Below are 21454 nucleotides of genomic sequence, written 5' to 3'. Positions count from 1 at the left end.
AAATATAACTAAGTATATAATAGAGGACCATAATATAACCAACAATGTACATTAGTGTGTAATATTCACTTATTACAATTTACATTTGTCTTTTGCTTACATTATGAATGGCTTAGATTCAGGAAAACATTGTTTTCTACTGTTAGGAACACACCTTCCTATGATTATATCAGAATTAGTTACAGAATCATTTGTGGATGAGCATATCATTAAAACCAGGAGGGCAGTAGATTTGTAACTTAAACTATACTTTCTCCCTGTCTTAGCTGTAGCATTTTTCATTTGTGGCAGGTGCAAACTCAGCTACATGTGTAAGATATTGAGGAAGGCCTTTTCATATTCAAACTGTTTGACTCCATTTTGAAGGATCTAATCCATCCTCTGGTGTGTGTTCAGGTGAATAAATCACTAGTGCTACACTTTTTACCTCTCATTATCAAATGTAGGGTCCCAGTTTTTTCTGTACTTTCATAGCATGCTTATTTTATTTGAATTTTGTAAATGTTGTATTTCAGAAAACAAAGAATTTGCCCTTGAAAAGCAAATTAAAGAAGAGCAAGAACAAGACAGCCCTGATTCTCCAAATAGCAGAACATCACCTCCTGTGTCCCAGAATAATGAGCAAGGCTCAACTCTACGAGATTTGCTGACCACAACCGCTGGCAAGCTACGTGTGGGTTCTACAGATGCTGGGATTGCCTTTGCCCCAGTGTATTCAATGGGAACCCCAGTGAGTAAGATGCCAGATTTTTTTGTTTTCATATGGACCTTAAATTTAGGTGATTTGGCTGTGAACTACACAAGAAATAGATGCAGATGAAATAAAATACACTTATGCTGAGCATGCTTCCACCTGCATTATAAATCTCATAGCTTAAAAGCTGGAGATCGGGGTTTTCCCCCCAGGTGAAAAAGGCTGGGGGAGGGGCATTTTATGTGAGAAGAGCCCTAAGAGACTCCTTCAGAATTTGAAAACGACGTATCTAGTAGGGGAAATAAATCACATGGTTAATGTTTTATTATTCAAAATATTTGATAATCAGGTTTTTTTCTAATTATGTAGCAGAAGAAAATAAAAAACAATAATTGCATAGATAGACACAAATTTTTAGTGATCTTTAGAAGTATATGGGAGATTCTACCCACCTGTTTCCTCTGCACTAGTCCTAAAATATGTAAAAGGCCGCACTTAAGAGTTTCTGCAGATCTGGTAGTTTCTAACATAGAAGACTACCAAACTTCTGGTTCCTATCTGTTAGGAACAGTGTAGGGACTATAGATGTGTATCCACTGACATGATTAGATATTTCTTGAAGGCACACAAAATGTTCGTGTTGGTTGTTTGCTATATGAGTAGTAAAAGTGAAAGTTTAAAAATGTATACATTTCCTCTCAAAATACAACTTTTCCCCAAATAGAGTGGTAAAAGTGGAAGGACCATGCCAAACATTCTTGATGACATAATTGCTTCAGTTGTTGAAAACAAAATTCCACCAAATAAAGCCTCTAAAATAAATGTAAAACCGGAGCCAAAAGAAGAGCCTAAAGAGAGCAGAAAATCACCCATGGAGGAAAACAAATTATATAGTGATATACCACATTCCTGGATCTGTGAGCAGCATATTCTGTGGCTTAAAGATTATAAAAATATTAATAATTGGAAGCTTTTCAAAGAGTGTTGGAAACATGGACAAGTGAGTATTTTAAGGTGATTAGTGAAACTGCAACTGATTGGATTGGAAGAAAGGGGAAAGATAGTACTTAACACGTTTGGAAGTAAAATGTCAAAAACAAAAAGGTTATCAAAATTACTCTTTGTGAATTCTTATCTTTTGGGTCAGATTTATATGAATTAAAAGGAAAGTACTGATTGATATTAATTTTTTAGCTATCAGTCGAGAGACTTTTAATAAAGCCATATATTTACAAAATACACTACTTCCCTTTTTTACATTTGTATTTTAGTCCAGTTAACAGACTCATTTCTATAGAAGCATTTGCCTCAGACTAAAAGTGTAGGTGTTTTTGCCTTTCATGTTCGTCTATAGAACATTTATTTACACATTAGTTCATCAAATCTTGAATGACATTTAATTCTGTTCAAATGAAAATTATTTTCTGTTTGACCAGAGTTTTCATAGAATGGGACTAATTTCAGGTGGCAGTTTATTACATTAAAGCAGAATCTCTGAACAGGGGGGCCTGGGTGGCTCAGTTGGTTAAACCTCTGCCTTCTGCTCAGGTCATGATCTCAGTGTCCTGGGATCAAGCCCCACATTGGGCTCTCTGCTCAGTAGTGAGCCTCCTTTCCCCGCCTCTCTCTCTGCCTGCTTCTCTGCCTACTTGTGATCTCTCTCTGTCAAATTAAATAAATCTTTTTAAAAAATTATGAACAAAATTAACAATTTGCATAATTTAGTATTTATGTTGTCCTTTTCTTTCTGGAAAACATCGTTTCCAATTTTATTTTACTTTATTCATTCTACAGGTAGTTATTGAGCTCCTCATAAAATCTGGCCTTTGTGCTGGCCATTAAGGATATAAAAATTAAGTCATATAAAAACAAGTAAGATGAATAAATTATTTTAGTGCAGTGGTTCTTAATCTTTTTAGGTCACTAATCCTTTTCACAGTGTGAAGAAAACTTGGTTCCTTTCTCCCCAGAAAAAATTCATACATATGGGACGCCTGGGTGGCTCAGTTGGTTGAGCAGCTGCCTTCGGCTCAGGTCATGATCCCAGCGTCCTGGGATCGAGTCCCACATCGGGCTCCTTGCTCGGCAGGGAGCCTGCTTCTCCCTCTGCCTCTGCCTGCCTCTTTGTCTGCCTGTGCTCGCTCGCTCTCTCTCCCTCTGTCTCTGGCAAATAAATAATAAATAAAATCTTAAAAAAAAAATTTCATACATATGTTTTGCACATACACAATATTTTGCTTTTCTTTTTTTTTTTTAAAGATTTTATTTGTTTATTTATTTGACACAGAGCGAGAGAGAGAGACACACACACACAGTGAGAGAGGGAACACAAGCAGGGAGAGTGGGAGAGGGAGAAGCAGGGAGCCCAATGTGAGGCTCAATCCCAGGACCCTGGGATCATGACCCGAGCCAAAGGCAGATGCCCAGTGTCTGAGCCACCCTGGCACCCCAATATTTAGCTTTTTTTTTTCCTTTTTCTTCTTCCTCCTCCTGTTCTTCTTCTTCTTCTTCTTCTTCTTCTTTGTGTTCTGGTTGGCTCCCCTTGAAGCCCTGATGCCATTGGCAGGTCATAATTTAGACTAGTTGATTTGTTATGTGCTTGAGCTGTCACATAAATATTTTAATAAGTATGTTAAATACTCTGAGAACTTTGTTAAAGTGCTGTAAAAACCCAAAAGAGGCAATGACTAGGCTAGAGTACTAATTCAGAAATGGTAGTCTGAATTGATGCCTCAAGGGTTAAGTGAAATTTTTCTGTATGTGAACAAGAGGTTGGAAATAAACAAGAGCATCAGGTGCTTGGGGAACTGTTAAATAGTTTTGTTTGGAATATAGATAAAAGAGTTATGTGGGAGAATGGTAAGAAATGGTAGTTAGAGTTATGATTATGAGGGGCCTTTGTATATTACACTGAGGAGTTTGAATTTTATCCTGTAGAAGATAGTAATTGATGAGTCAAATTGACATATTAAAATAATTGATAGCAAAAGCAGACTGGAAGTTGAATTCAAGGAAAATAAGGGTATAGGCAAGGAATCAAAATAGGAAGGTTTCTAGTATTTTGAGAAGATGATGATGATGATGGTAGCCTACGAATTCTGCTTGAGAATATTCTAATACACTAGCTAACTTGCCCCTCATTTTTTTTTTTTTTAACAATATGATTTACTGTTAGGAAGAGTGGCATCAGGGCTGGATAGCCACAATAGGGACTGGGAATTAATAGCTGAATTGCCAACGATAGTTAATTAATTGCTGAGCCTATTTTTAATAGTTGGATGTATTATTAGCCTGTTGAAGGGAAGTTTAATGGAGTGGTCCCCCATGTAAGCCGTTAACCAGATTTAAGGTAATTTTGTTGTTTTTCTTTTCTTATTGAGAGATCTTTTGCGATAAGAACCTTAGCTAGGGTATTCTGCTCTATAGTTCCCGAAATAAAATTACCTTAATGAAGTTTAAGAACACTTAATATATGCCGTATTTTACAAGAGAATCTCAAGTCACAACTTTCTCTGTTTTCTATATCCCAGACTTTTGCTTCTAATGGAATTTTTAAAAAACCGAGAACCTTGGAGATAGTATATCAGATTGTTGTAGAGGTCTTTTTACATCAGCATTGGAGTTTTAGAAGCTTTAAATCTTCAGTTTTTAGTTTTTGGGTTAGATAGCCTTGAGGGAATTCAAATTCATCTGATTTCAAAGGAAAGATTTACTTTCAGGGAGTCAGCCATTAAGCTTGAAATTTAATGTTTTGCCTTATTGTGTAATATTTTTATTTATCATGATCCTTCTGGAGGTAAAGAACGTGTGTATGTGTTTTAAGTAATACAAATTATGTTTTAATCTCAAGGACTATATGTATGTTGTTAAAATCTTTTTATATATATCACACATAAAGATATATAAGTAGGTTATGTTCTATCTTCAAAAATTAGTCTATAAATAATGCAGCCCAAAATTCATATTTATACTACCTAGAACTGAAATTTTTAGGGTAGCCCTTTAAGACTTTGTTCCTGAAAATTTACTACATGTTAATTTTAATTTTTTAAAAAATGGCAGTGTATTTACATGGCATTCTCTCTTTACCTATTCTCATTGACAGTATATTAATGTGTATCTTTTCAGGTCAGGGACTATTTTCAGAAGTCCCTTTTATTTTCACAATTTGTCATTAGTCTCATTAGTCCTAAAACTTAACATGTTACCTGTTTGTTGTACATGTGTATAAAATCGAATTTTGGAAGTGTTCATATACCTTTTAACTTCTCGATCTATCTATTTATTTATTTATAAGCCTGCAGTGGTTTCTGGTGTGCATAAGAAAATGAACATTAGCTTGTGGAAGGCGGAGTCAATTAGTCTTGATTTTGGAGACCACCAAGCTGATCTCCTGAACTGCAAAGACAGCATTATTTCAAATGCCAATGTTAAGGAATTCTGGGATGGTTTTGAAGAAGTTTCAAGTATGTTGTTTTTTGTTTGTTTCACTGCTTTCTGAAACATAGCCCCCCAAAATTATAAATTGCAAACATGACTTAACAGATTTTTAATCTTTGAAACGTCTATATTACTTTGGCTAATAAAGAAGAGACAAATACTTGGAAACAAGAGACTAGGTCTTATTCCTTGGTTCTACCCCTAATATCCTTTGACCATAAATAAGTTATTTATATCATGTTTACTTGTATCATATGGGGAATATTTTCAGCAACCCCATAAACCTTTGATGTTAAACCCCATATGTTATGTAAAACACTTAGAAAATTAAAAGTAAAAATGTAATAAGACTAGTTTCAATAACATTTGTAAACAGATTTTTAAAGGATATTTTTGCAATATACAAATACCTAAATGCATAAGGAATAAAAGTCCTAATACTATGTAAGTACATAAGAAATTAAACTCAGTAAGCAAGCATTCATTAAATACATACTGTACAATAATCAAGTCATTCATTCCAAACTTTAGGAAAAATTAAAAGGCAGAAATTACCTTTTAATAATAAACTGCATTCTTTATAGAACGACAAAAAACGAAAAATGGAGAAACAGTTGTTTTAAAACTGAAAGATTGCCCTTCAGGAGAAGACTTCAAGACTATGATGCCAGCAAGGTATATATTTTTAAAACTTTTTATTTTAACTCTTGAGTTTTTTAAATTGTCTGAGATTATCCCCAGAAGTAGGATAAGGAACTACTGATTTTATTTCAGGCATTTTCCTTGCCAATTAAGAACAAAACCCAATCTCTGTTCTCAGCAGGATAACGTCTTTATGTTAGGTCAGTAAAGGAAAACATGCTATTATCAAAGGATGCTGGGTACTGTTTATGACCTTCCTTCTCTTGATGCTTTTAATTTGCTATGTTTAGAGAAAGAATTGCAGTTCAGAATTCCGTGTCACTTCTGTTCTGTGCTTGTCCTTGTGTTAGGCATTCATTTAAACTAAATGAAGTCAAGGGAAGTGTTAATTGGCAGAATCCTTAAGGAAAAGTTTAAACAACCTGAAAATTTGTATTTGAAAATTTGTATATGAAGGCACCCAAGAAAGTTAATCTGTATTCAGATGAAGTCAATGTTGTTATTCTTCAGATACGAAGATCTTTTAAAAAGCCTACCATTGCCAGAATATTGTAGTCCAGAAGGAAAATTCAACTTGGCCTCTCATTTGCCAGGATTTTTTGTACGCCCTGATCTAGGACCCAGGTTGTGCAGTGCCTATGGTAGGTATATATTTGCATTTCTGTATACTTGGAATTATATGACATTTTAACTTCTGCCAAAGATAAATCGACTAGTGATTTTTAGGCTCTATCAAATCCATTTTTTAGTAATCCATTGAAGTCATCACTATATTAGAAATTAATAGCCAGTATAGTTAATAACTGAGTTATTTGAGTTAATAACTCAATATAGTTAAGTACTTGCTAATTCTTGCAAGTACAATTCTTGCAAAATATTTACATTTTCTAGTAATTTGATTTTTATGGAAATTTCTTGGATTGTGGCTCTTGGGGAGCAGGCTTTGGAACAAGGAAACTAAAGCTGAAATTACAATTAACAAATTTTCCTCGTAGAGCTGACTTTAGGGGGAATATCTAGAATATGTTTTCAGTCAAATAAAATTTTATAAAATTTTATACACAGGTGTAGCGGCTGCTAAAGATCATGACATAGGAACAACAAATCTCCACGTTGAAGTTTCTGATGTTGTCAATATTCTAGTCTATGTTGGCATAGCAAAAGGAAATGGCATTCTCTCAAAAGCAGGTAAAGAAACTTGAACAATAATGGTCTTTGCGATGAAACCGAATAACCATACACACTAGGATTTATTATCTAGAATGTCAGCCTCTGAGTAAACAGCAAAGATTGCAGAAAGAATTGCAGTGGATATAGGGATATTCTAATCTTTAACAGTGCTTGATTTACCTTTTTTCAATAAAACAAATTTAATTTTAAAAATGAGTATTTTTATTTGTTCCTTTCCTATCTTTAAATGTTCTGTTTGTTGAAATAAACTGTTAAGCTTACTTATAAATACTTTACTGGAGAATAGAAACTGGGTCCTGGGGTTCTGAGGAGGATTAAGATTTGGTTTGTGCCTCAGACGTTCATGTTTTCCCCTCTACTATCAGAGAAGGGATATTTTCTCCAAAGTAGATTGAAGCTTTTCTATCCATTGTAGAGGTTTTAGATTCCATCCTCTAGTTTTCTTTCCAAAACCTTGTTCCATCTGCTATCCCCTTCTATGTAAATAGGTCTTTAAACTTTTCCTCTCTGCTGGTTATTTTCTTCAGAGTAGAAGTACACTCTAGACTGTTCAGAAGAAAACTTTCAAATCTCGTCTTCCTTGCCACCATCCTGTAGCTCCAGCCTTTCTAACAAATTCTTTGCTGTCTTTTGTCAGCTCTTACTCACATTTCAGTTCTATGCACGTTGGCCTTAGACCTGCTGCCCCACTGAAATTACTTACAGCAGCCCTCACCAACATTCACAATTGGATAAGTGGTTTCAGTGGTTTCTTTCTGGTTGTCTTAATGCTTGCCCTTCTGAAATAAATGTACTGTCAATCACTGCCTCTTCTTCAGATACTGCCCTTGGCTTCTGTGATACTACTCCCCTAGTTCTTAACTACCCTTATAGATTCCCAGGCTTTCCTAGAGTCAGAGAATTTTTTTCCTACCTTTCTAGTTTACATGTACTTTATCTGAAATTCTATACATGACTCAGCCACCATGTACATAACCAGCTCTGTATCTGGAGTGAAGGAGGTATCTAAAGCTTAGTGACTAGGTGCTGAGGACATGGGGGTTCCTATAGTATTCACTCTACTTTTCTGTATATTTGACAGCTTCCATAAAACACAACCTGAATTCCCCCCAAACTAGAAACTCATTTTTATACTGTTTTTCAGCTTCCTAAATTAACATTTATTATAATCGATAAACTTCACTTCCTCCACTCCCAAGGATTTGAGAGTCAGGTACACTTGGGTTGTAGTCCTGTCTCTAATACAGAAAGTATGACTTGTGGTTCAGATTATCTTTTCAAAGCTTGTGACTCCACAGAGTTCATTATCTCTTCTGTGCCTCATTGCACTTTTTTCAAATCAACCCCTTTAGCATTTGTTCTATAATACAGAATTTATACCTGCTTTTCTCCTCTACTAATCTTTCATGTCCTCAAATGCTGAGCCTTTATTATTCATCCTTGTTCCTGCTCACCGCCCATCCCTCATTTATAAGTATAGTATTTTGTCTTTTAAGAAAACATTTCATCATTGTAATCCTATGGCTGTCTTTATCTGAAGCTTTTGCCACTCTTTATAGATGATCACCAAGAGAGTGTTTTAGGGTAAATGCCTAAAACCTGAAGAAACACCTGCTTATTTAAAGCATATGCTTTTTCCTCTACCTACCTATCTGTCTCCCTGGTAAATCGCTTCAAAGTGTGGCTCAATGTCATCTCCCTCCCCCTAGAGGCCTTATTTTTAAAAAGCTTTCGGAACACCTGGTGGCTTAGTGGGTTAAGCCTCTGCTTTCAGCTCAGGTCATGGTCTCGGGGGTCCCTAGGGATTGAGGCCTGCATCAGGGGCTCTGCTCAGTAGGGAGCTTGCTTCCCCCCTCTCTCTGTCTGCCTCTCTGCTTACTTGTGATCTCTCTCTTTCTCTCTGTGTGTGTCAAATAAGCAAATAAAATCTTCAAAAAAAAAAAAAATGAAAAAGGTTTTCCCTACCCCAATTATCCCCCTCCTCCTTTTTTTTTCTTGATTTTGTACATTTATTTTGCAAGAAAGAGATCATGAGCAGGGAGAGGAGCAGAGCAAGAGAAAGAAGCAGACTCCCTGCTGAGCAGGGGGTCTGATGGGGTTCCTGATCTCAGGACCTACTGAATAAAGAATAAATGACTAAATAAAGAAATCTTTGCAATCGACTTTAAACATAAGGAAGAATCTACTGTTAAAAATTAGGAAACATTTCATGTATTCTTTGTAGCAAGCAATAAATTTACTCTGAAAAGAACCTTTCTTTAAAATGTTCGCTGTAGTTGGGGCACCAACTACACTCAGGTCATGATCCGCTCAGGTCATAATCTCAGGGTCATGAGATTGAGCCCCGAATCAGGCTCCACACTGAGCTGGTGCTTGCCTGCTTAGCATTCTCTCTCTTCTTCTCCCTGCCTGCCCCCCCCCACCAGCCCCCAAAATAAAATAGAGGTTATGATCCTTGCCTACCTTACTAAGTAGTTAGTAGTAGCCATGAAAGTCTTGTTTAAGTTCAGAAATGGTGTATGAGTACAGATCACTGTTACGACCACCCCCTTAGGACAGGAAGAAAGTTGGTAAAATTTGATTTAGAAACCCTTGGGTTTTTAGTCTCTTGGTCCTTGGTTTGCAGAAGACAAATGATCTGGGAAAGTTACCGTTACTCTGTCCCTTGTTATGCATGGTCACTGTTTTCTGTTCTGTAACAGTTTAACTGGGTTTACTTCCTCTTTAACTAAGAGTCCTGATCTAGTCTGGCACTGTTCTGCTCCCATAGATCAATTCTAGGATACTTGGCTTTCTGGTGGTCTTTAATGACCAATTTGAAAATATTCTCCTATGTTTCAGGAATACTCAAGAAATTTGAGGAGGAAGATTTGGATGACATTTTAAGAAAACGATTGAAGGACTCAAGTGAAATACCTGGTGCTCTGTGGCATATTTATGCAGGGAAAGACATTGACAAGATAAGGGAATTTCTTCAGAAGGTATAAATTTAGGTCGCACATAGTTTATCTCTTTACCTTGAGCCAAGGACTTAGTAATTTTTAATGTAACTTAATTTGGCATTCAGGAATATAGGATCATTAGGTAATTTTTACTTCAAAAGAGGAGGGAACTGCTTACTATTGTTGTAAGTCAAAAGCTCCTTTCTCTTGCTCCTTTTAAAGCCCTTTTCATGTTGAGGTCTTTGAATGGCAACTTCTTCTCAGTTGCTAGTGCTCCCCTATCTTATATAACGAACTAATCTGTTGATGAGTCAGAGGTTACCCTTATTGAAAAGTGGTGAAAATTATAGGATATAAAAACATGTCATAGAAACATCTAAAGAAGCTAGGATCTTTTTTTTATTAATAGTTTGGCTGTTGACACAGGCAGTAATTCTGCTCCTAACCACATCAATTGCTCTGTTACACTTATTTGAATGTTACACTTATTTGAATAGACTGAAATTTTGAGTAATCATACCTTAATTTAGTTGTTAAACACTGAATGAAACACATTAATTTAGAATGATTAGTTCAATCCTTTGCTCAAATATTTGTTAAATATGCAATTACAGGCATTTCTCTCAAGGGGCCATCATTGCTGCTTTTCTCATTAATACTGCATTTTCTTTGAGAATAGACTTAAGGTTTGTCTCTGTTCAGTATGAAGTAAAGGAGCTGTAGCTCTGTACCTCTTGTCTCATCTCAATACCTACCAGTATTTTAACTTAAAATGTTATAAATTTTGCTTTCTAAAGCAGAATGGTTAATTCACTGGTTTAGTAAAAGGGTCCCTTGAAATTGATTTGTCAGAGATTAGAGGGTTAGCAATATAAAGATGTTTATCTTTGTACTTAAATTTAAAAAAAAAAAAAGCAAGATCAGGAAATGTTCAAGTTCATACAGGATAGTTTGGCTTTTGACAAAAAAAAGCTACTAAGCTAAGCTTTTCCTAATCTCTGTGCTATACTGTTGAAACAATTATAAAGAAGAAACCAAATGGATGGAAACTTCATGGTGGATGAAAGAGGTGAGAAGGTGGTAGTATGATTCACTTTACTTTTTTATTCTTTTTTAAGATTTTATTTATTTACTTACTTATTTGACACACAGAGAGACCTCAAGAGAGGGAATACAAGCAGGGGGAGTTGGAGTGGGAGAGGGAGAAGCAGGCTTCCTGCTGAGCCAGGAAGCTTGATGTGGGGCTTGATCCCAGAACCCTGGGATCAAGACCTGAGCCGAAGGCAGATCTTAATTGACTGAGCCACCCAGGCACCCATTATTAACAGCCCATTTATTAACACGATCTCAGTGTGCAGTATTGTTTTAATATCCCTTGGCTTTTCAAATTGTCATAGAATATTATTTTATTTAACTTAAGCACATGTATCATTCCATGAGATTCTAAGAACAAAAGATGATTATTGCAAAGAAAATTGGAATTTATCTGAACAGAATTTACCATTTCCCTTACTTAAAATTGAAGTGTATATTTTCATTTTAATTCATACTACAGATTTCAAAAGAACAAGGCATTGAAGTTCTCCCAGAACATGATCCAATACGTGACCAAAGTTGGTACGTGAACAAAAAGCTGCGCCAGAGACTTCTTGAGGAGTATGGAGTTAGGACCTGGACTCTCATTCAGTTCCTTGGTGACGCCATTGTTTTACCAGCAGGAGCCCTTCATCAGGTACACAGGAACTTATTCTTCACGCATCTATTACTGAAGGAACCGATTTTGAAAAGGAAGTCCTGATAAGTAAGAGAATGACCTGCACCCAGTTTGCTTTCATTAAGAAACCACAAACATAACTTTCCATTGCTTAAAGAGCTGACACGATTAAATGCTTTGAGAACTTAAATTGGTTCAACGTGAGCCAGATTTCCATATTTATATTGTTTCCACTTAGTGGATCGAAATCTTTTTTTTTTTTTTTTTAAGACTTTTTAAGGAGGAAAAAGAGACATACTATATATTTAGTTCTCAGTAGAGAGACTTAACACTTAAGTATTAAGACCTGAGATCACACATTTTCTAGGCACCAAACTGAGCAGAATGAAGTGTTGGCTAGAACGTTCCATAACTCAGGCTTTTAGTGTAACTCCTGCCTTGTTTGCTAACATAGCAATAGTGTGTCCAAAGAAAGATGATAATGTAATTTTTATAGCTATTGATCCACAAATTTTAAGAAGTATAATAAACACATTATCTTTGTTTCTGTGGCTTGACTCTGTGGACCTGGAAAAAAGGCATAGAATAGATAATGGGCATGGAGGATTGGATTAAAAGCATACAGTGGATTTTGATAAATAGACTAGAGCTACCACACACCAGCTTAGCCCTCATAGTAGCAGAGTGTGCCCAGGAAATCCAAGAACCACGAAAGCTAGTTACCCTCAGAGTTGGTTCCCCACCTCTTCTACCACATGATAGTTGAGATGTATCAGGTGTGTATCCTTTTTTTTTTTAAACCAAGGAATGTTTTCCACATTTTATATAACTATATATGCAATTATTGCCTGTGTAGCATTGTCACACCATTATGTAATAGCACAAATATTCTTTAAGTGATCATATTTGCTTAGTTTTTAACATGTCAAGCTCAGGGTTAGATTTATCATTCTTAGATATCAAATAGCATTTATGACAGTAAAATACAGACATCATAATAAATATACCTGTTTCATGACAATAACTTCCTAGAGGAAAAAATGTGTTAATTATACTAAGTTTAATGCATTATTTATGTTAAATTGTTTTATTGTCCCATGGTCTTACCTGATCATTTCAGAGATATTGTATCATTAATAATTCAAGTTCCCGCATACCATTTTTTTTGCCTTCTAGTCTCTTATCAGAAAAGAGCTAATCTGTATCAAAATGTAAAACACCCTCAATGGAGTAGCCTATTTAGGAGAATAGTACATTTTGTACTGCTTTGTAAATAGAAAGAATTTTTTGATAATATAAGACAGGTTCCCTTGAAAATCCTTTTATATTTAACTTACCCAATATTTATTTTCTTAAAGTTAAACTGGACAGTGCAGTTTTAAAATTGAGGTATAATTTTAGAGTGCAGTTCTTTAAGTTTGGAGAACTGTATAGTTAGGTAACAACACAACAAAATACCAAACACTTACATTACTCCTAAAAATTCCCTCCTGCCTTTTTTTATTCATCTCTCATCTGACATTCCTACAACTACTTAGTTTTCCTCCTATAGTTCTGACTTTCAACATATAATACTTCTGAGATTCATCCATGTTTTTGTACATACCATTACTTGGATCCTTTTTTTTTTTTTTTTAAATAAAGATTTTATTTATTTAACGGACAGAGAGAGATCACAAGTAGGTAGAGAGGCAGGCAGAGAGAGAGGAGGAAGCAGGTTCCTAGCTGAGCAGAGAGCCTGATGCAGGGCTCCATCCCAGGACCCTGAGATCATGACCTTAGCCGAAGGCAGAGGCTTAACCCACTGAGCCACCCAGGCGCCCCTGGATCCTTTGTATTGCTGGGTAGTTGTTCATTATACAAATGTAACAATTTCTTAACCCATTCACCAACTGAAGAACATTTGGGTGTTTTCCAGCTTGAGACAAATAATAAGTAAAGCCACCAAAAAATTTGCATATAGGTTTTTCTGTGAACATCGATTTTCATTTCATTTTGATAAACAATAAGTGATGGAATTTCCTGATCATAAAATAAATGTATGATTAACTTTGTAAGAAACTGTCAGGTGGTTATCCAAAGTGATTGTACCATTTTCTATTCCCCAAAGTAGTATATGTGAGTTCCATTTCCTCTGCTTATTGTCAGTTTTTGTTTTTAAACATTTGAATAAGCGTGCATTGGTATCACATTGTAGGTTTAATTTAAGTTACTTTTTCTTAATAACTAAGTATGTCTAGCATCTTATCATGTATTTATTTGCCATCCATATATCTATGTTGGTAAATCTGTGTGTTCAAATATTTTATACATTTTTCCAGTTGTATTTTCTTTTTTCTGAGTTTCGAGTATTAACTACAATACTTTATAAGCCCTTTATCTAATATATACTTTGCAAATATATTCTCCTAATCTGTGGCTTGTCCTTAAATTTTCTTAATGATATCTTCCAAAGAGAGGTATTTTAATTCTGATGAAGTTCAGGTGATTAGTTTTTTCTTTTATGTATCGTACTTTTATTGTTGTATATCCAAAATTGCTGCCCAGCCCAAGATAGTAAACATTTTCTCTTACATTTTCTTTTAAAAGCTTTATTGTGGTTAGTCTTAAATTTAGACCCATAATCCATTTTTAGTTAATTTTTATACATTGTGCAAAGTATGTACCAAGGTTCCATTTTTGGGGGAGTATGGATAGTTTAGTTGTTTTATGCTGTCTCAATTTTTATTTTGAAATGTAAGGGGCCCCTGGGTGCCTCAGTGGGTTAACCCTCTGCCTTCAGCTCAGGGATCATGATCCCAGAGTCCTGGGATTGAGCCCCCTCATCAGGCTCTCTGCTCAGCAAGGAACCTGCTCCCCCTACCCCCGCCTGCCTCTCTACCTGCTTGTGATCTCTGTCAAATAAATAAATAAAATCTTAAAAAAAAAAAAAAAGAAATGTAATAAAGTGATACAATTTTTAAGGATCTAAGTAGTATATATGGACATTGGGGAGGGTATGTGCTATGGTGAGTCCTGTGAAATGTGTAAACCTGATGATTTTAGAGACCTCTACCCCTGGGGCAAATAATACATTACATGTTAATTTTAAAAAAAGAATCTAAGTGGTACAATAGGCTTCACAGTAAAAATTCAGTCTCTTCCTCACCTTTGCCTCCAGTTGCCCTCCTGCAGAAGCCGTCAGTGTTTACCAGAGATTCCATGCCATGTACATGTCTCTCTGCTGTTGCTTTTTTGTGGGTAGAGAGCCATGTTTTCTCAAAATAGTAGGCATAGCAATCATGTTAAAAAGTTTAGTTCACATAATTCTGCTCAAAGCTTCACAAGGTCCTGAATGATCTGTATTTTTATCCTGTTCGAGTCTCACTGCCTTTCTTCATTACCTTTCTTCCCAGTTTCCCTCCTTCTTACTTCTCTTTGGCCACCCTGCCCTCTCTTTGGTTTTCAAATACACCATGCAAGTTTCCTCCCCAGGGCCACTGTGCTTGCTAATCCTTTGGCCTGGAATTCTTTTTTCAGATCTCTATAAGAGATCTCTGATTGCTTCTTCACATTCTTTAAAGGTTTATTTGCTCATATGTCACCTTCCTCAGTGAGGTCTTCCTTAACGCCCTAGTTTTAAAGTGCAAATTGCAAATTGTGTCTCCCAGTTCCCTGTCATCTTCCCTGCTTTATTTCCTATTTCAATCATCACCTTCTAATATTATTCATAATTTGTTTACCTTGTTTATTGTCTTTTAATCCCCACCTGGAATTTAAAGTTCATGAGGACAGAGTTTTATGGGTTTTTCATTGCTCTTTCCCATGTTTAGAATAATGCACTTAAATATTTGTAAGTCCTGACAGCCTGAAAATATGTTCTTATACACAACATATTTTTGCACAAATACAGATAAAAACAAAGTTACAACTTTACATAATTTATATGTATTGTGCTCTTTGTACAAACATGTAAATTTTGGCCTCTTCATGTGTCTTCTGGCCCCTTCAAAAAGTTTACTTAGGTTGGAATCTAACTTCCAGTTACGACTGTATACGTAAGTATATAGGAAGACGTGCTTTCTTTTGAGATATATAGAAATATCACTTAGATTCTAGAGAGCAAATTTCATTTCTAGAGTATAAAAGATGTTATACTTAAATACAGCATGTATAACCTAGATTGGCAAATTCTATTCTGAGCTCTGCTACTAACTTGCTGAGTGTTCCAAGACCACTCTGCTGCATATTTTGGCATAGAATTGCCAGCTATAAGCACAAAAATTTCTGTCTTTTCCTTATGTGGTGTGATAATGACAGCATGGTTATTTGTACTCTTTTGAAAGGATGTTGTCCATGACTCAGAAGTGATGATAATGTGGTTTTGAGAGAGAATTAAAAGGAAGTACGAACTCTTATGTTCACAATATTAACTTGCATTTGAGATGTAATTATTTACAACTTACTTAGACTTTAGAGGTCCTGAAAGCTTTTCATTGATGACTTCACTTCCAATAGACTATAGGTAGTCCTTAAAGTAAACCCAAAGTCTAAGTAAGTATTTCTCGTGTGTTGGCATACATCAGGATTTCCTAGAAGATTTGATAAAACAGATTGCTGGACCCTACCCCCAGAACTTCTGATTCAATGGGTCTGCGGGAGCGACCTGAAATTTTACATTTCTAACAAGTCCCCAGGTGATGCTTACAATACTCTCTGAGGATCACACTTCAAAAACCATTAGATGGAAAGTCCTTACAAACACAAGGCATCTATCAAAAAATGGTTTTGACCAGATATGATACATTTTATTCTTTGGTTTGTCACCCGTGAGCACTTTGAGAAGCCACACTGAGGGAAAGTATCCTAGCCACAACCCTCCATATATTAAGAACAGTGGCAGGCTAATCTTCTCTTGGCAAACATGAGTGAATCTGTGGAACCCCAGTATATCACCAGATGGAGCAGGTGGACCCTGACCTCCAGGATTTACTTTGTCTTAACTCTAGTACCCTGATGTCCTCAGTGGCCTTCATTTTATTTGTTTATTTATTCATTCATTCATTCATTTTAAAGATTTTTATTTATTTGAGAGAGAGCAGGGAGAGGGGCAAAGGGAGAAGCAGACTCCCCACTGAGCAAGGAGCCCGATGTGGGACCTGATCCTAGGACCCTGGGATTATGACCTGAGCCGAAGGCAGATGCTTAACTGCCTGAACCACCCAGGCAGCACCCCAGTGGCCTTCATTTTAAACAGCAGCCTTTTTTTTTTTTTTTTAAGCCACAAAATCTTTAGGATAAATTTGTCCTTAATTGTTTATCTTAATTGATTATGCTTGGTCATCCATAGTTTATAATATTGCTAACTTGTGAGTTTTCTGCATTCATAATGCTAAAAGAACTTCCAGCAAAATCTTTCACTCTTAAATTCTCCGAAGTCAGTATGTATATGGCAAGAGTCACATTCTCTTAACACTACCTATTTATGATTACAGTTGATCCCACAGGCAAGTATGAATAAGAGTCTGTCAAAGAAGTGAAATGTAAATGAATCAAAGATAGCCAAAAAAAGGAATTAGTGGAATGGGAAGTTCAAATGGGTTCTACTTTTAAGACTGAACCCTGTCTCTTCAAACTGACCTGTAAGCCTTTAAGCAAAATATTATCAGGTTGAGGTCATTAGAAAGCATAATACCCTTTTTAAGCACTAATAAAAGTCACAGTTCTGAAAGTGATTTACTTAAAACAACCATGAACTGGCAAAAACTGACAGAATCAACTTTTTTAGAACTCTGGAATCAAATCCAAATTAACATCAGTTGGGAGACTGTTCCGTGAAGAAAAGGGCAGCTGATTTGGGGCATTTAAGGAAATCTCTGACCACTGAGATAGCGGAACAGACTTCAGTGATCATACCCAACAAGGAACACAGCCTTTGCAAGAATAGTGTGGGAAAGTAACAAGAAATGGATGGCTACACCCTTGTCCAATAATCAGCAGCAACAGTGAGGTAGAGAGAATCTGATTTCCAGTGACCACATTATAATGTTCCTGTGTCCAGCTTTCAGCAAAAAGGGATAATGATCAGCAGAAACTGTCCCTGAGGAAGCAAAGACACTGGACTTACTAGACATAGACTGTATTCCAACTGTCTTAAATGTACTCAGAGAGTTAAAGGAAATTGGTGAAGAAAATCAGGAAGGTAACATATGAACAAAATTAGGATATCGATGAAGAGACAAATTATAAAACAGTAGAACTAGACATGCTCAAAGAAAGGTACATGCCAGAACTTTTGAAGGACTTAATCCCCACAGCATATTCACAGAAGTGAAAGACATAACAAGACAGGACATTTGGAAACTATGCTGGTGTGACTGAGTTAATATAGGACCATAAAGCATCTGTTAGACAAGATGTTACAGAAGCTGGGCTCCTGTTGGCTTGCCATTTGTTGGCTGATTTTTCTTGGAACAGGCACTGAACTTCTTATCCATAGTTTCCTGCTCTGTGAAGTAGAGCATCTGTTCTAGAGACACATAGTGAAGATCCAGGGAGACTGTATAGTAGCGCTGAAAATGTGAGACATCACTATGTTCATCCTGCAGAGGAACCAACATCATAATGATTAAAGCAAGAGAATGCGTAAATATGCTATCAGGTGAGCATTAGAGGGACAGCGCTTGACTTAAACAATGTGCAGGATTGAGCAGCTAGCTGTTCAGGTAGATAGTATGCCCGGAGGAGGAATTTCAGTGCCTTTGGATTCCATCACTCTATTGTTAGATTTTTCTCACTGTTCTCTGTTCCCCACTTAACTGTCTTCTTCTCACACCTCCCAACTAAACCTAAAAATTAGGATTAGTGTTGGCATGGCTGTGTGGCTCAGTTGGTTGAAAGTCCAACTCTTGATTTCAGCTCTGGTCCTGATCTCAGGGCCTTGTGTCAGGCTCCATGCTCAGTGTGGAGATTGCTTGTTCTTCTCCCTCTGCTTCTCCCTTTATCTTTCTCCCAAGCAAATAAAATCTTTTTTAAAAATTAGAATTAGTGTAAATGCTTTAGTTTTCAGTTATTTCTCCTTTCCTAGGAATTCTGTGGTATCCATTCATACCACTAGAAGACAACCTAAAATGTCATAAAATCCAGATTGGATCAGCCCGGTCCTTCTGTGTGATTATACTAAGTATTAATAGAAAACAATTCCAAGAAATAGTGAAGTACTGAGTCAATTTGTACATGGTGTACAAATAATAGATAAGGCTGTTTGGGGTTTTTTTAAGATTTTTATTTATTTATTTGACATAGAGAGATCATAAGTAGGCAGAGAGGCAGGCAGAGGAGAGGGGGAAGCAGGCTCCCTGCTGAGCAGAGAGCCCAATGTGGGGCTTGATCCCAGGACCCTGAGATCATGACCTGATCCAAACGCAGAAGCTTAACCCACTGAGCCACCCAGGCGCCCCAACAGATAAGATTGTTTACTGGCTTCTTCCGAAAACCATTTAGTCAGGGGAGGGATAACTATTAAAAACAGTTGTACTGATGCCAGGGGAGCCTGAAGGTATACTTTAGTATTTGAAAGAAAGGCACAATAAAATCCTAGGGTAATTCTAAAACTGTTGTGAGCAATAGATAGCTGAAACTAGAGTTTTCATCCCCATTCCTCACAAACTAAATTTTGTTTCTTTTGCTTTGATCTACATTCTGTTGTAAAAGTTAACAGGGAAGGGCACCTGGATGGCTCACTCGGTTAAGCGTCCAACTCTTAATTTTGACTCAAGTCATGATCTCAGGGTCCTGGGATCAAGCCCCAAGTTGGGTTCCATGCTCTGTGGGGAGTCTCCCTAAGATTCTCTTCCTCCCTCTGCCCCTCCCCTCTCTCTCAAATAAATAAAGAAAGAAAAGTCTTAAAAGAAAAAAAGTTAACAGTGAAATGACCCAAATGCTGAAAGCCAAAGGAGCATCAACAAACATCAGATTGTTTGACTAAATGGTAAAGCAGATACCTTCCAGTTAGCTTTTTTGTTGTTGTTGCTAAAGTAATACCAAAAAGTCACCTTGACTAAACTGATAATTTAGGATCTGATTATCAGCCTCTCTGAAGGATTCCTGGAAAAGTTCTGTTCTTTTCATTATGTAAAAATATTTCATTTATAAAGTCCTGTTCTGCTTTGAAATGCATTTGATGTTTTGGGGAAAATAAGTTCTCTGATAGTGCTGCCTCCTAAAATTGAAATTTCACTGTTTTTGTTTTGGGGATAGGTACAGAATTTTCACAGCTGTATTCAGGTAACTGAAGACTTTGTGTCTCCAGAACATCTTGTACAGTCATTTCACTTAACACAGGAACTGAGACTTTTGAAGGAGGAAATCAATTATGATGATAAACTACAGGTAAGAGACGAACTTTCTAACGAGTTCCTGCTCTGCATGACTTTTCAATTCAGAAATAGGAAACCTGCAGAACTGCTTGGGTAATCACTGCCTAGTTTGTCATAATTGAATAGCAACCACATGTTAACAATATGCATTTAATTGTATGATTTTTAGTGACCCTTATCCTGACTTGCGGTTTAACATTTTTAACTATGACATTTGTTTTTCTTGAATTTGGCTTTGTTTCATTAAGGAAAAAAAATTTTTTAATATAGCAATTTTCATTTGTTAGTTTTATCTCCAGCTGAAGTGATTAGAAATGCCAACATCTCTTTCAGGTTAAAAATATATTGTATCATGCAGTCAAGGAAATGGTGAGAGCTTTGAAGATACATGAAGATGAAGTAGAGGACATGGAAGAAAATTAGGTGTCCAGTTTGATGTTTTTAGGCCATTGAACTGGAATCACTTACTCTTGAACGATGTTACGTATGCACATTGACTTAAGCTTCATAAAACCATCAGTGCCAAGAAATTCTCTTTTGTAGTAATTACTTGTTACTGATACCGCAGCAGTATAGCATATGTCACAGCCCCTGTGATTCAATGTTAGTTATGAAAACAAGCTAAATTTAAAAAGCAGCGCTTCCTAGCTGTTTTTGTATTATAGTGTATATGATGTTTGTGAAAATGCCAGATTTAAAATGATGTATTTATTTTTGAAAAAAACAAAACACAAAATTCTATGCTATATTGTTGATCAAGTGTAAATGTGACCTTGTACAGTTTACTAAAATAACTGATATTTTTCACTACATTGAGACAGTTACTGTGAGAATAGGACACAAACACCAGCTATTGCCTGCATTTGGGAAATTGCTGAATCGCACAGCATTCATGTCATAATCAGAAAATTACTGCCAAATAATTGTAAAATTTGTAAAATATGAAGTATATAAAGTAGATACTAAATAAGGACACTTCAATATTTTGTTGAAGCTATTGACTGTACAATTAAACATTTTCAAAAGGTGTAATTTATTTAAAATTGTCTCATTTTGGTAAAATTTATGTGAACTTTTAAAGCTAAATATTAAACTTAATATGCTATGTAAATATATACATATATACATTTAATGATGTATTTTTTTAAAACATTGGCTTGCTTTTATTTGTTAAAAGTGCAAGTGTTACATATGGCTTTGTACATTAAAGTTGAAAGGGGTTTTACATTTTCCATTAAAAGGACTTTATCAGAAAATGGCTTGTTCCAGAGTTCTTCCTTCTAACCTACTACTGGGGATTCATTGTCGTAATGACTGCTTGCATTTTCTTATGATAACATTCTCTTCTGGAACATTTCTCCTTATAAGTTTCCAGCTTTTCTATAGATTTTATGAGCTATCATAAGTGTCTCAACTTACTTGTGCTGTGGCCCAGCTAAAGAAAGGAATACAGGTAACTCCCATTTGTTATTTA

General features: G+C 36.0%; 1 protein-coding gene across 2 annotated transcripts in view; it reads left to right on the top strand.

Annotated features, from left to right (window-relative positions):
• Positions 1-21230, top strand: part of JMJD1C (jumonji domain containing 1C) — a 323818-nt gene extending 302588 nt beyond the window's left edge. For both annotated transcript variants that reach the window (XM_059397500.1, XM_059397498.1), the window contains exons 17-26: positions 516-730; positions 1419-1694; positions 4992-5160; positions 5719-5809; positions 6287-6417; positions 6842-6964; positions 9809-9948; positions 11465-11641; positions 19862-19993; positions 20314-21230. In XM_059397500.1, the coding sequence (XP_059253483.1) occupies positions 516-730; positions 1419-1694; positions 4992-5160; positions 5719-5809; positions 6287-6417; positions 6842-6964; positions 9809-9948; positions 11465-11641; positions 19862-19993; positions 20314-20403 (1544 nt within the window). In that variant the 3' untranslated portion in view covers positions 20404-21230. The remainder of the gene's footprint in view (positions 1-515; positions 731-1418; positions 1695-4991; positions 5161-5718; positions 5810-6286; positions 6418-6841; positions 6965-9808; positions 9949-11464; positions 11642-19861; positions 19994-20313) is intronic.
• Positions 21231-21454: the final 224 nt, after the last annotated feature.

This window comes from Mustela nigripes, chromosome 4 (genome assembly GCF_022355385.1).
Source record: "Mustela nigripes isolate SB6536 chromosome 4, MUSNIG.SB6536, whole genome shotgun sequence".
Classification (NCBI taxonomy): Eukaryota; Metazoa; Chordata; class Mammalia; order Carnivora; family Mustelidae; genus Mustela; species Mustela nigripes.
This window is presented reverse-complemented; position numbering and strand designations above follow the sequence as displayed.